The sequence below is a fragment of the Camarhynchus parvulus genome, chromosome Z (assembly GCF_901933205.1).
Source record: "Camarhynchus parvulus chromosome Z, STF_HiC, whole genome shotgun sequence".
Lineage (NCBI taxonomy): Eukaryota > Metazoa > Chordata > Aves > Passeriformes > Thraupidae > Camarhynchus > Camarhynchus parvulus.
Window position 1 is genome coordinate 42,544,838 of NC_044601.1, and position 12,185 is coordinate 42,557,022.

The 12,185-nt window shown below is 38.3% G+C and overlaps 1 protein-coding gene across 2 annotated transcripts in view; it reads right to left on the bottom strand.

Annotated features, from left to right (window-relative positions):
* Window positions 1–2,961: 2,961 nt before the first annotated feature.
* The window catches only part of RIC1 (RIC1 homolog, RAB6A GEF complex partner 1), a 46,744-nt gene continuing 37,520 nt past the window's right edge, over window positions 2,962–12,185 (bottom strand). Inside the window, exons 19-26 of one of the 2 annotated variants that reach the window (XM_030968246.1) lie at window positions 10,712–11,440; window positions 10,230–10,388; window positions 9,986–10,119; window positions 8,715–9,001; window positions 7,723–7,917; window positions 5,774–5,951; window positions 5,456–5,644; window positions 2,962–5,161 (exon numbers count right to left, since the gene is read on the bottom strand). In XM_030968246.1, the coding sequence (XP_030824106.1) occupies window positions 4,876–5,161; window positions 5,456–5,644; window positions 5,774–5,951; window positions 7,723–7,917; window positions 8,715–9,001; window positions 9,986–10,119; window positions 10,230–10,388; window positions 10,712–11,440 (2,157 nt within the window). In that variant the 3' untranslated portion in view covers window positions 2,962–4,875. Of the gene's footprint in view, window positions 5,162–5,455; window positions 5,645–5,773; window positions 5,964–7,722; window positions 7,918–8,714; window positions 9,002–9,985; window positions 10,120–10,229; window positions 10,389–10,711; window positions 11,441–12,185 lie in introns of both variants that reach the window. The other variant, XM_030968245.1, reaches the window with a different exon arrangement.

Consider the following 12,185-nt stretch of genomic DNA (forward strand, 5'->3'; position numbering starts at 1 on the left):
ATAGCAGGTGGGACGAAGCTGAAGAACAGTTTGTCTGCATGGCAAAGCTGTTCCATACTTTCCTCCCTTGAGGGCTAGACATAATCTGACTTCTGATAATTCTCTGGAAGGGACCTGCAGGATGACCCATTTTAGAACTTGGTATGTGGTCTTGGTGGGGAATGGTAGGAAGACATGCAAAATCAGTAAACCTACATTCTGTGGTTAGCGTTAATTTATGTAACTGGCTTCCATTTTGAACACAGAACATTCATTCTCAACCTTCATGTAAATCCCTTTCAGTCTCGAGGGAATAAATTGATCCTAGAAATTAGCCAGGCTCCCCTGTTCACTGTGAAAGAGGTTCTGTTGGGCTGCAACTCTTCTTCATGGTTCTGTCAAAGCTGTGGGTGCAGCTTAAGAACATGCTAAGCATTAAAGCAGAGTCTTGAGCAGGAAGTATAAGCCAGTTTAGGAAGATCTGTATTTCAAGCAGGGTGTCAAGCAATGTTCCTCAGCCAACATGTTTCTGAAAAACTGAGTTGCAGAAAGATGAAAGAATCAGTCTTAAAAACTCGCAGCGATTCATCTAAAAAGGAATAGTTCTTTCAGTCTGTTCTGAGAATTGAACAAATAGAAGCTTCAAAGCCAATTAAGTGCACAGGTGAATTTAAGTAACCATCTTAGAAGGCTGCCCTTGCAGAGTTTATTTGGAGATGGTTTTTTCAAGGGAGAAGGTGGTGGTTTGTTCTGTTCTGGTGGTTTTGTTTTGTTTCAAGGTTTTTGTTTTGTATTGTTCGGTGAGGTTTTTTTGTTTTATTCTTTTGTATTTGTTGGGGGTTTTTGGGGGGTTTGGAGTTTTTTGGATAAAAGTAAGGAAAGAGTAGTTAGGTGCTTTATGTCTGCTATGTAGTAACTTTAGGCTCCAACTCTGGACTCTTAAAATCTTCTCAGTGCTCTCTGAATAAGTAAGCCCAAGGAGTTTTCTATTTCAGGGGCCACATGATAAACAGAACACTCAACAAGTTTGTATCTCTCTTTTCTCTACTTAAACACTGAGATGACTTACACCACTCACCCTGTGCTGCCATTCCTGTCCCTGCCTACTAGAGTACTTTAGCAGTGTTCAGCCCTAGGACAGGAGACGAACCTGAAACATTGGATTGTGGCTGTTGCCTTTATGTTCTCTCTTGTAGGAAATCCATCCTCCAGTTGAACCCAGCTTACCACCCTCAAGTTACCCATCATCTTTTATAATATCATTATAGCCACAGACAACTTCTCCCCTCAGTTTATTATGAAAAGGACCTCCTTTGTACAGGCTCTGGCTAGATTATGAATTCAGGTATTTCTGCTTACTTAACAGTGGGTCTCAAACCTGTAGCTTAGAGACACTTTGGCTTGAAAGCCCTTTTAACTGGTTTCTTTGACCTAAAACGTGCTGAGGAAAAATTAGCTTACTTGGGTTGACAAAAGTGATAGTGAAAAATTACCTTCAGAAATGCAATTTGATTCAAGCAGTTTTGTAGATATACCTGGTGTGAAAGGATCTAATAGCAAAGAATACAGAGTATTCCTGTTTTTCTGGGACAGTTAGTTTTGCACAGGATGAGAAACAGACCAAGAAAACTTGATGATGTGCAAATTGTTGTGAAGGAGGAAATCTTACATCAACCAGTTATATGTGAGCTGGATACACAAAGTGAAAAGAGTGTCAACATGTTGGAATTTCATAAAAAGATGTTTATCCTCAACTGGTTAAGTGGCCCATTTTTCCTATCTTTAGTTAAATAGTGCACATTTGTGGATGACTAGACCTTTTGTGGAGGGTTAACCCTGGGTAGCTGATGGGTACCTATCAAACAGCTGACCCTCTCCTCAGCAGACCAGGAGGAGAAAATGGGATGAGAAAATTCATGGGTTGAGACAGGGACATTACTCACTGGTATCCACAACAGATGAAACAAACTGGCCTTGGGAAAATTATTTTATTACCAATTAAATTAAAATAGGATAACCAAACACTTTCCCCCAACCTCCCCTTCCTTCCCAGATTCATTCTTCTGCCTTCTCTCTCACAGTGGTGTAGAAGAACTGGGGATAGTCAGTTAAGAGTCTAAAATTTCCTCTCTGCTTCCTTCCTTTTCTCACTATTGCCCTGCTCCAGCATGGGGTCCACTCCATGGGATACCGTCTCTCATAAACTGCTTCAAAGTGGATTCTTCTCTTGGTGGGGTGGTCCTTCAGGAAGAGACTGTTCCAGCATGGATCCCTGTGGGCCCACAGTTGCTGCCAGAAATCTGCTCTCGCGTGGGCCCTTTGGGCTGCAGTTTCCTTCAGGGCTCATCCATCCACCTGCTTAGTGTGGGTGCTCCAAGGCTGCCACTGTGGGTATCTGCTCCAGCATGCTCCACAGTGGGCTGCAGGTGTAGAGCCTGCTTCCCCATCATCTAAAAGGACTGAGCTGCTAAGCAGTACCACAGCAGTAAGAGGCTAATTAGCAAGACTTAGTATATAATTTAATGTGTGTATTTACTTGCATTGAGCCACAGGCTGCAGGGAATCTCTGTTCCAGTGCCTGGAATACCTCTGCCTGCTCCTCCATTATGGGCCTGGCTGTCTGCAGGACTCTTCCTCACTCATATTCTACAGCATTTTTTACTCCTTGTTAAATACATTACAGAGAGTAGGCATCAGCTTTTGTTTGTTGGAACTGGCTCTGTCTGACACAGCCCTCCCTTGCCACCACACCCTTGCCACCTAAACCTGCTACATCTCTTTTCACAGCAGCAGGTGGATGTAACTTCAAAGATGCACTAAATAAGGCAAAGGCTCGATTCCTTCATACTGTAAAAAACAAGCTGCAGGAGTATAAAAAACAATTTCATCAGGTGGTTTCTCTGAGAGCTTTGTCTCTCTAAGATGGCCTACCTGAATGGCTTGCAGTCAGAAATAGTTCCTTTTCACAGGAGTAACTTCAAGTAAAGTTGAATACATTTGTCTTTTAATTACAAGTATAACAGCAGCGAAATCAAAATACAAAATTAGCATGTAAGGTTTGCATAGAGATAATTACTACTAAAGAAGTACAAACTTCTAAAATTTCACAACTGAAAAGATTTACCTGCTAAACAACAGTAGCACAGTAGTAAGATATGAATATTAAGAATGTTAATATCTCAGTTAATGTATGTTTTACTTGCACAGATCCAAAACCTGAACAGCAGAATGCTGACCAGGATGGGCTTGGCTTACATCATTACCACAGAACCACAGAAAAATATGAACTTGAAGCACAGTTTTTATTTCTTTTAACATAGATTAAGCAGGTTTATCATAAAAAAAGCTTTAAGTATTATCCCCTTAAAACAGTAATGAATTTTGACGTCATGTCACAACAGACTTGTAGGTATGATAGACATTATCTGTAACCAGTAGCTACAATGCAGAATAAGCTTAATGCTGGGACTCAGACTGAGTTTCTTTCCTCTAACTTCAGTCTCAAGTTTCAACTCTTAAAATGAAGTTCAAGTTGCGTTCATTAATAGCTCCAGCTTTCCACGTAATACTCGCAATTATTGCACTTGTACTGGTTGTATTGGCTTAGAAAAGCCATTCTAAAGCAACAGTTTAATAGCTGTACATTTTAAAGCACTTGATCTTATCTACAAAGGAAATAAAGATGATGAAACCACAATTCATTTAAAACTTAATTGTGAATAGTCTTAATTTCAGAGTTTAAATGGATGTGCATTTAGTAACTACACTAGAAAAGCAACAGATGCTGTAACTACCCTACGATGACTAGTTTGGTCCATGTCAGTAATCAAATGATGTTATAAAAAATAAACTAGTTTATCGTGTATAAAATGAGTAATGTTGCATTTTTGTTCAGATTGCACAGTACAAACAAGCTAATATCTAAATTAATACTGTTACAGGTAGTTATTACATAGGGACAGCAGCTAGAAAAAATAAGTACCTCAAAGCAACAGACTTCTGCAGCCAGGTTTTCATAACATTGTATGAAAGTTAAATATGTTAGAAGTATGCATATTATAAAATGTTTGAAAAATGTTTAAGTATGAGCTGTTAAACTAGTTTTCCATAGCAAGAGTATATGATGATTATTTACATTTAAAAAATCCATTTATCAGAAAAGAATTTACAATTAAATAAATAACCTTCAGCAATCCCTTAACCCAACTACAAGATCTGTTAAGTGGCAGTAAAAAAACAGGTAAGCCACCTTGTGTCAATGTTAGGTCAGTAAAGTAGGCCTCATCCAGAAAGAAGTGCAACTCTGCTTTAACTTTACTAGTCATCTAGAAACATGCAAATACACATAAGTACCTCCAAATATGGTACAGTCTTGAGTATTTGTACAAGATTATTCACAAAAACATACAATATATTTTACAGTCCTTTAATACAAAATATCGGTATCAAACCAATCTGAACTGCATTGATCAGACATTTCTTAGGCAGGCAAGCTGCAAAGAAAACAGTTTTTATATTTAATCCCCTCTTCGCCTTTTAAACTCAAGCAAGATGTAAGTAGTTTCTTCGGAACGTGTTGGTGATGTAAAGGTACTGATGAACATAGGCTGAATCTGTCTCCACGTGTGTTCACTCTCCAACACTATTTAAAAGTATCAAAATGTAAAGCTGCAGTCTGGCCATTGCATCAAAAAAGAGTCACACCTCCTTTTGAAATTACTTGATGAAATTGGTGTTTAGTTATCCCCATTAAAAATTTCAAAGATTGAAATATTAAAAACCCAAAACAAACAAACAAAATTAAAAAAAGAGTTCAAATCCAAAACACAGAAGCAGATCTAGGAGCTGGTTTGCTTCCTTTCACACCTGAACAAATGGAAGTTTTTCACCTTCCATTTAAGACACAACACAGTCATAACTGCCTTCTTGGAATGAATCCTCATCCTCTGTCTTAGCCTTGTCCTCTTCATGTCTGCTTGCACTGCTGCTTCCAGCATCACTCTGAGGATTAGTGCCATGGCTAGATGAAGTCCTGCTCTCCTCAGCTCTTGGGTTTGCTTGTTCAGGAACCTTAGAAGGATTCACTGGCTGAAATACTTCTGGTTGTACTTGCTCTTCTACTATTTCATTTAGTTTCTGGATTTGTGGTTTGATGATACTTAGAAATGGCTTGTACCCAGGGCTAGGAAGAGAATGGGATGAAACACCATAAATGAATTAAAATTAGTACTTCTGTCATGTGCCTGAAAAGCAGAAATGTTTACAAATAAAGAGAAAAAGGCAACCTTGATCAAACAATAAAAGCTGGAAAGCTGGTTGCTCTAGGTTTGTTTTGGTTTGGTTTGTGTTTTGGGGGTTTTTTTCGCAGTCTCTGAAGTGAGGTTTCAGATAAGGCTAAGGTAATAACTTTTGTTACTTTTTAGGTAACAAAATATCTACAGCTCAAGTGAAAATGAAAGTAGAAAGTAACACTTACCAATCCGTAGAAGCCCACTTGTCAACAGCATCTAGGCCAGTCTTGATATTCTGACAGATTTCTCCATCAATATCAGAGGACTGCATGATACTGAAAACCTGGTTGATAACTGAAGTTTCTCTGAGAATAAGGCCTATGACAACACACCAATCCAGACATCCTGCTTCCATGAAGATATGTAGCAAATACCTATATGGAAAGAAAGGCTGTTTATTTTTCTACTCCCAAGAGAAAAACTGCAGTGTGATTGTGTAGATTGTTTCTTTCTCCAAATGCTGCAAGCCAGCAATTCTCAGTCTCAAAGGTGTCATTACTTACCGCAGCTGCACCTGTGACTTGTGTGGCCCTTTACTGGCCAGCTCTAGAGAGAGCTGCTCAAGCTCTGACTGAGTTAAACTTAGACTGGAGAAGTTTTCATCCACCATGGTCCAGTCTCCATCCACCATAGAACTTGTTTCAGTCAGGTCCGTTGCTGAACCAATGCTGCATTCATCACCTATCAAAAACACTCAGAAACATAAGGAAAAAAGAAACTACTTACTTTAGTTAGACTCAGGATTTCTGAACTACTTCCTATAATAATTGACAAACAGTAATGCTTTGCGGTGCATCACAGTTACTTCAGGCATATCATCCATCCCGCTTCAGCATTCTTCTTGTCACACTGGATGGTAGAACTAATGTTGCAGGAATGCAATAGTTTTTTATCCAGTAAAAATAATTCAGGAGAATTATTATCAGTAAGGCATCCTAGGTATCTGCTGGCAATCATCATAAAAGCACCAATACAGCATCTTGCATACTATAGTCCTAGAATTAAGTTCAGGAAGGGTTACAGTCTGTCTAAAATTCTTCTTATTTAACTTTAAATTTTGTTAAAATGAAGTTTTAATATAAAATTATTTTCTTCACACAAAACCACGAAGATTTTGAATGCTTTGTAATGTAAATATTTACCAGCACAAAATATAAAAAGAAGTATTTCCAGTAAAAACGTGAAGAGCACGTGCAGTAACAGAATTTTCAAAGGAACAGTAACAAAGCTAAAAACATTACAGTGGTGAGTCATGAAGGCACCTGCTCTTGAGAACTATTTCCATATTAAAGCATATACATCTTTTCTTGGAAAACATTTAGGAAGTCAAAAGGTTATTCGATTATCTTCTTGCCCGTAAATACCAGTGCTGGATTAGTAATTTATGAAATTTTTATTAGAATTCAGCTTGCAATGTTTTGAAGGCTATTAATTTGGTTTCTTTAGAAATAAACTGCTTCAAAATCTGTAGCAAAGTCCATTGAACTCAAAGGTCTTCATCCAGCTCAGAAAACAACCCCCACATATACCTGTTTATAGAAAGAGCAGTAGAGGCAGACAGCAGTAAAGTCAATGCAATGAAAAGAGATACCTATTTTCTTGCAGTCTCCAGATTTAAAAAACATGAGAAACAGGAGTGAAATAAAATGAGACCGTGCCCAAGCAGACAGAAAACATCTCCAAATGCTCTGAATCTCACAGCGGGCTCTACAGTTGTAAAAATTAAGAAATTGTAGCTCACCCTACATACTTAGATCTTTGCCCTAATGGAGTGGAAATCACATGATTTAGATGCTGTTGAAAACGTTCTATGCTCAAGGACAAGAGGAAGTATACAAAAATTAAAAAAGACTACAATGGTCTGACAAACTCTTCCCATATCCTTCTGTGTTCAGAAAAAATACATACAAAATACAAGTTCTATTTTAGTAAGCTCATCATACATTGCATCTTCTAAAAAGCAATTTACATAAAGCCTTTGGAAAAAATACAACTATATGGATCTCTAATTTCCTCAACTTCCTCAATAAGTAATATATCTAATATCATTCTTAGGAAACCCAAAAGCACAAAGTTCATGCAATTAGAGCTGTTCCAATCCATGCAAGAGGCTGATTTATGCAAGAGACAAGGAAACAAAAAACCACAACATAGGACACTCTTCCTATCCAGACTGAAAAAATACTGAACTTCAAGTTATCACCACAGATAGAAAATTCAGCAAATATCTATTCCATATTCAACTTCATGTACTTAGAAATGTACAACATGGGCATTACCTTTCTGTTGTAAAAATTTCAGTTCACTTTTCAGTAAGTCCTTTCTTTTTTTTTCCTGAATTTTTCTTGTCAGTAGTTGAGAAGGGACAATACAACAGTGACACACAAATATCAAGATATAAGCACACACTTCACATTCTTCCAATGAGCAGACAGAAGGAAGAGTGACTAACCTTTACTCAGCAAAGGAGAAAGGAATGCATCTTGCATGTGTGGTCCATGGGATGAAACAGTATCAATCTCTCTCTGAGAAGAGCTGATAGTTCCAAGCCAGCTACGACTGCGAGGTGTGTTTGAAATCCCTGTGTCCATTTCCATGTTTACAAAGGTGTCTGTAGACTGAGATTTTAGTAGCTGTTCCCCCACAGCTAAAAAAATCAAAACACACCATAGAAAAATCATGTAAGTATCCACAAGGAAATTTAGACTGTTCTCTCCAGGCATTTCCGGAAGCTAAAACTTGCATCTAAGTCAATATTCAGGGGACCAATGAAATTCAAGGGAATGCAGCAAGTTTAGGCATTTCAGGAATTTCTGACCAGCTTTTTATGAGAGCACGGGCATAAAAGAAGTATGATGTAATAAAGTGTTAGCATCAACAGAAGTAAATAATGATGCTGTTACTAAAAAGAGGAAGACTTGGCAGCAATGTCAGCCTTGCCATATGGAGATAAGGTAGCAAGTGTCAACTTTGCTGTGAGGAGGTAAGGTAGTGAACTGAGAGATCAGTAACATAAAGGAGGTTTAGAAGTCTTCAAAGTTCTTACCATCAACAAAGTAAATTTCAAACATTAGGAACATTACTATTTATTTTTTAAAAAGTTAATCAAAAGGTCATCAAAAGACTACAAAAGAATATTGAATTTAGTAATTTTCTGCAGCAGAATTTACACTGAAGCAATTTCCATGTTGAGTTCAACATCTACAGTGATGTCCAATTCAGTACCTGAGAAAGCAGGAGGAGATTTCAACAGAAATGGTAATCACACAAGAGAACAGAATCTCTTCAAAAAATACACTCTGTGTGAGAAAGCTATGCAGGTGGAAAGCCTCAGCCTGTTCTTATCTTGGCTAAACAGAGGCAGAACAGACTGAGATTCACAGATGTAGCACTGCAGGAGGGAAATCTGAGTTTGAAATCTATCAAACTCAGATGTTACTGTACCTGTCTTGTACTTTCCATTCTTGAAAGGTGAATTAATGGATGAAGCTGGTATAACTGGAAATGGCCAGAGGAAATCCTTGTGTAGCTTTTTCAAAGCACACACAAAATCCTCCACACGGGCAGCTCTGGCTCGCTCCTTGCACAACCAGCCGATCAGCTCAAAGCCCAACTGTGCAGCAAAGCAGCCAAGGTCTTTCAGCTTGATTTCCTCCAGCAGACGCCGAGCATGCCGCCAGAGCATCATGTCAATGTACATGTTCTCAGCACAGTCACTGTCTTTACTCCACCTACACACACAGCACAGAACAGCCAAGTGAACACTGATAAAGCTGAGTCACAAAGGCCACAACTGCAGAACACTGAATCACCAGAGTAGTAAAAGGGGAGCTTTCTATATAACAGCAGAAGCAGTTTCCCTAATTCCTTGCTGTTTGCATTCTCTAAAAGGTCCCACTGCCTCAACAGGTAGGTGAAATAAAGGATTTAAGTTACAACAGCAGCAGTTTTTATAGAGCCTTAAACTATTAGCAATGCAGAAAAAAGTAAAGTAGGAGATAAAAGGCAGATGACATTGCAAAGTTTAGAGAAGTAGTCAAGTATTGGCCCACAGCCCTTCCTATCCAAACCTTTAAGACAGTACTCTCTATTAAAAATTCCTAAATTCATAATTTATACTAGGATGGTTTTAGAAATCAGGATGGGGAAAAACGCCAAAGCAAAGACAATCATTTCAGTTCAATCCTACTTCTGAACTGTAATACCTATCAATATCAAGTCAGTATACAGCAGCTTTAGAGGGGTTCACCCCAAGGCATAAAAGGTTCTATTTGTAGCTTGGAAACACAGTGCCAGATCAAAATGTGCACAGTAGCAGAGCAGTACACTGTGATGCTGTGAACTGTGAGCAGTTCAAAATGTATTGTTCAGAAAACGAGGTCCTTTAAATATGTGACACGTGATCTCACTAGCTACTTAAATTACTACACATGTAATGTGTACCACATCCAGTGGTTTCAGAGTCTTTGGGTCAGCAATATCTAGGTAAGCATGCCTGTGCATACATACAAACATACATATATGTATTTACATGTGTGAGAATATATTTTCTCAAGAATGTTATGAGACACAAACAGTACAAAAGTTGTGGAATTATAAATACAAAAAATGTAGAAGGAGATTATGACAAATCTATCAAACCATTTATTTCTATAACTTAAATTAGTAAGAAGTTAGTCCTCTACCTAATAAAGTGGGGAATGAAAAGACATTACCTTTTTCCAGATGGGCCAGAGGGCATACTCAGTGTTTTTGTCAGATTAAATTTGCTATGGAGATTCTCCGCTGATTGGGATAAACTAATGCTGCGATGCCTGAAGAACTCAAAACCACTACTTGAACTAGGTTCCTAAAAGCAAGAAAACCAAAACATACACTGAAAGGGCCAAACATGATATATAACATGAAGATTAATCATACAAGGCTTGATGCACACTATTTACTTTTCTCATCACAAACCTGAGTTGTTGGTGTAGCTGGGGGTGTTTCTGTTTCTCCAGAGCCAATGGCTTTAAGAAATCTAATCATATGACGACAGAGATCCCACTTTCCCTGCTCTAAGGCAGTATTAAACAGGAGAGTAGCATGTTGTCTGCTAACTGCTGGAACTTCCATATTCTGCAAGCAACAAAGCATAATTAAGTGATTTACTTTTACTATAGAACATCAGAAGTTCTACTAAGTCAAGCCACACTACTTCACATTGGAGTATACCAAAGATTATAAACAATAAATTTCATGCTATAATTTTCCCATTTAAAACAGTAAACTAACTACTTACACTGCATGATCTTACCACCCTTCATAAATGGACATAATATCAACAGAAAACTGTTACATTTAAGATCTGTTGAACATGCACAACTTTGATATTACATTATTTTAAAAATATTGCAATATTAGTAAATACAGTACTCTTGCAATATATCTGGTGCTGTTACCTGTAGGATAATAAGGTAAGAGGCAGCTGTGTCCAAGTCCTGGGCCATTAAGCACTCTTCAAATAAGTCCTTTGGGTTTCCAACAGCAGCAAAAAGGTAATTCCACAGGGCATATTCTGTCTTCCTAGCACAATGAACAACTGTCTGCAGGAAGAGGGGGAATTCTGTAATGAACTTCGCCACAGTGGGAAGGAGAGGGTCGGGAATGGGTTCCCGCGAGGTAGCTTCTTCTTCCAGCACTTCATGAAGCATCAGTTCTAGTACATGAGGGAAGTATGGTAATGTGGCACAGGAGTGGGCCAAAAGCAAGGCTTGTTCACCAAGGTTCCTAACCAAGAGCTGGCGTAAAATGTGATGGAGGTAGATCTGAGAGGTTCTCTCAACAATGGAGAACGGAAAGAGAACCTCTAAGTGTTCTCTAGCACTGGTTTGAGTGTATAAACAGTCATAGAGCACAGTGTCATTAACAGCACCAAGAACCAAGGCATCTTCAAACAAAACAGCCAATGGGTATATGTTGATGTGGAAAGGCAGCATGATCCGTCTTGACAGAAAGGAATGCGGTTTTCGATGATCTCTGGGAAACAGGGGAAGCCAGACTTTCATACCTGCCCCACCACAGCTGAGCCACAGAGCCTCCAGTAAGTGGCGTTTCTGTTTGTTAATCCTGCAAGTAGTCCATACATTTTCAACAGACTGGGCTAGGACAACTGGAGCACAAAAAGGCAGCTATTTAAAATGAAAAAAAAAATCAGTATCCATTATTCCTTTTATTTTTACCCTATTCACAAAAACTCTATTTTTCAGCTAAGTACTGTCTTCAAACATGTTTTCCTTCTAACAAAGAAGAAACAAATCTGCTTCTCTCTTATCTGCATCCTAGCATGTGACAAAACACCACTTAATACCTATATTAACTCAAGACACTTCTTTTTTTTTTAAACTCCTTAATACTTAGTCAGCAAGCAGAGAGATAAGAATAAACGTGAAAAATAAAAACCTGTTCTCTGCTTCTTCAGTTAGCCCCCAAGTCCAACCTAGAACTGACAAATCTTTATCTGAATTTTCCAAATTTCACTCTCCCAATGTGCTTGTTTCACATAGAATTGGTTTCCATCAGCTCAGAAGAATTGAGAGTTCAGTAATTGATTTCTATTATTGTTATTGCCAAGAACTCTGTAAATGTACTCTGCAAAAAATGATAATGTTCCATAAACATACAAAACAGTTCTGGACAGACTAGAGATTTTCTGTTATTGGTGCATATGAAATTTTGGGCAGTATCTTTACTCTTAAAGCTTGTCTATCTCATTTCAATATAACTAGCGAACACGAGCAAATGCTAATATACTTCCAGCCAACAATTCTGCCTGTAAGCATAGATACTGCCTTGCTTATAGTCTTATTTTGTTTATGTCTGGACCACTCTCTTGCACAGCTTCTTCCAGCACTGCCATCTTTGAAGCCATACACA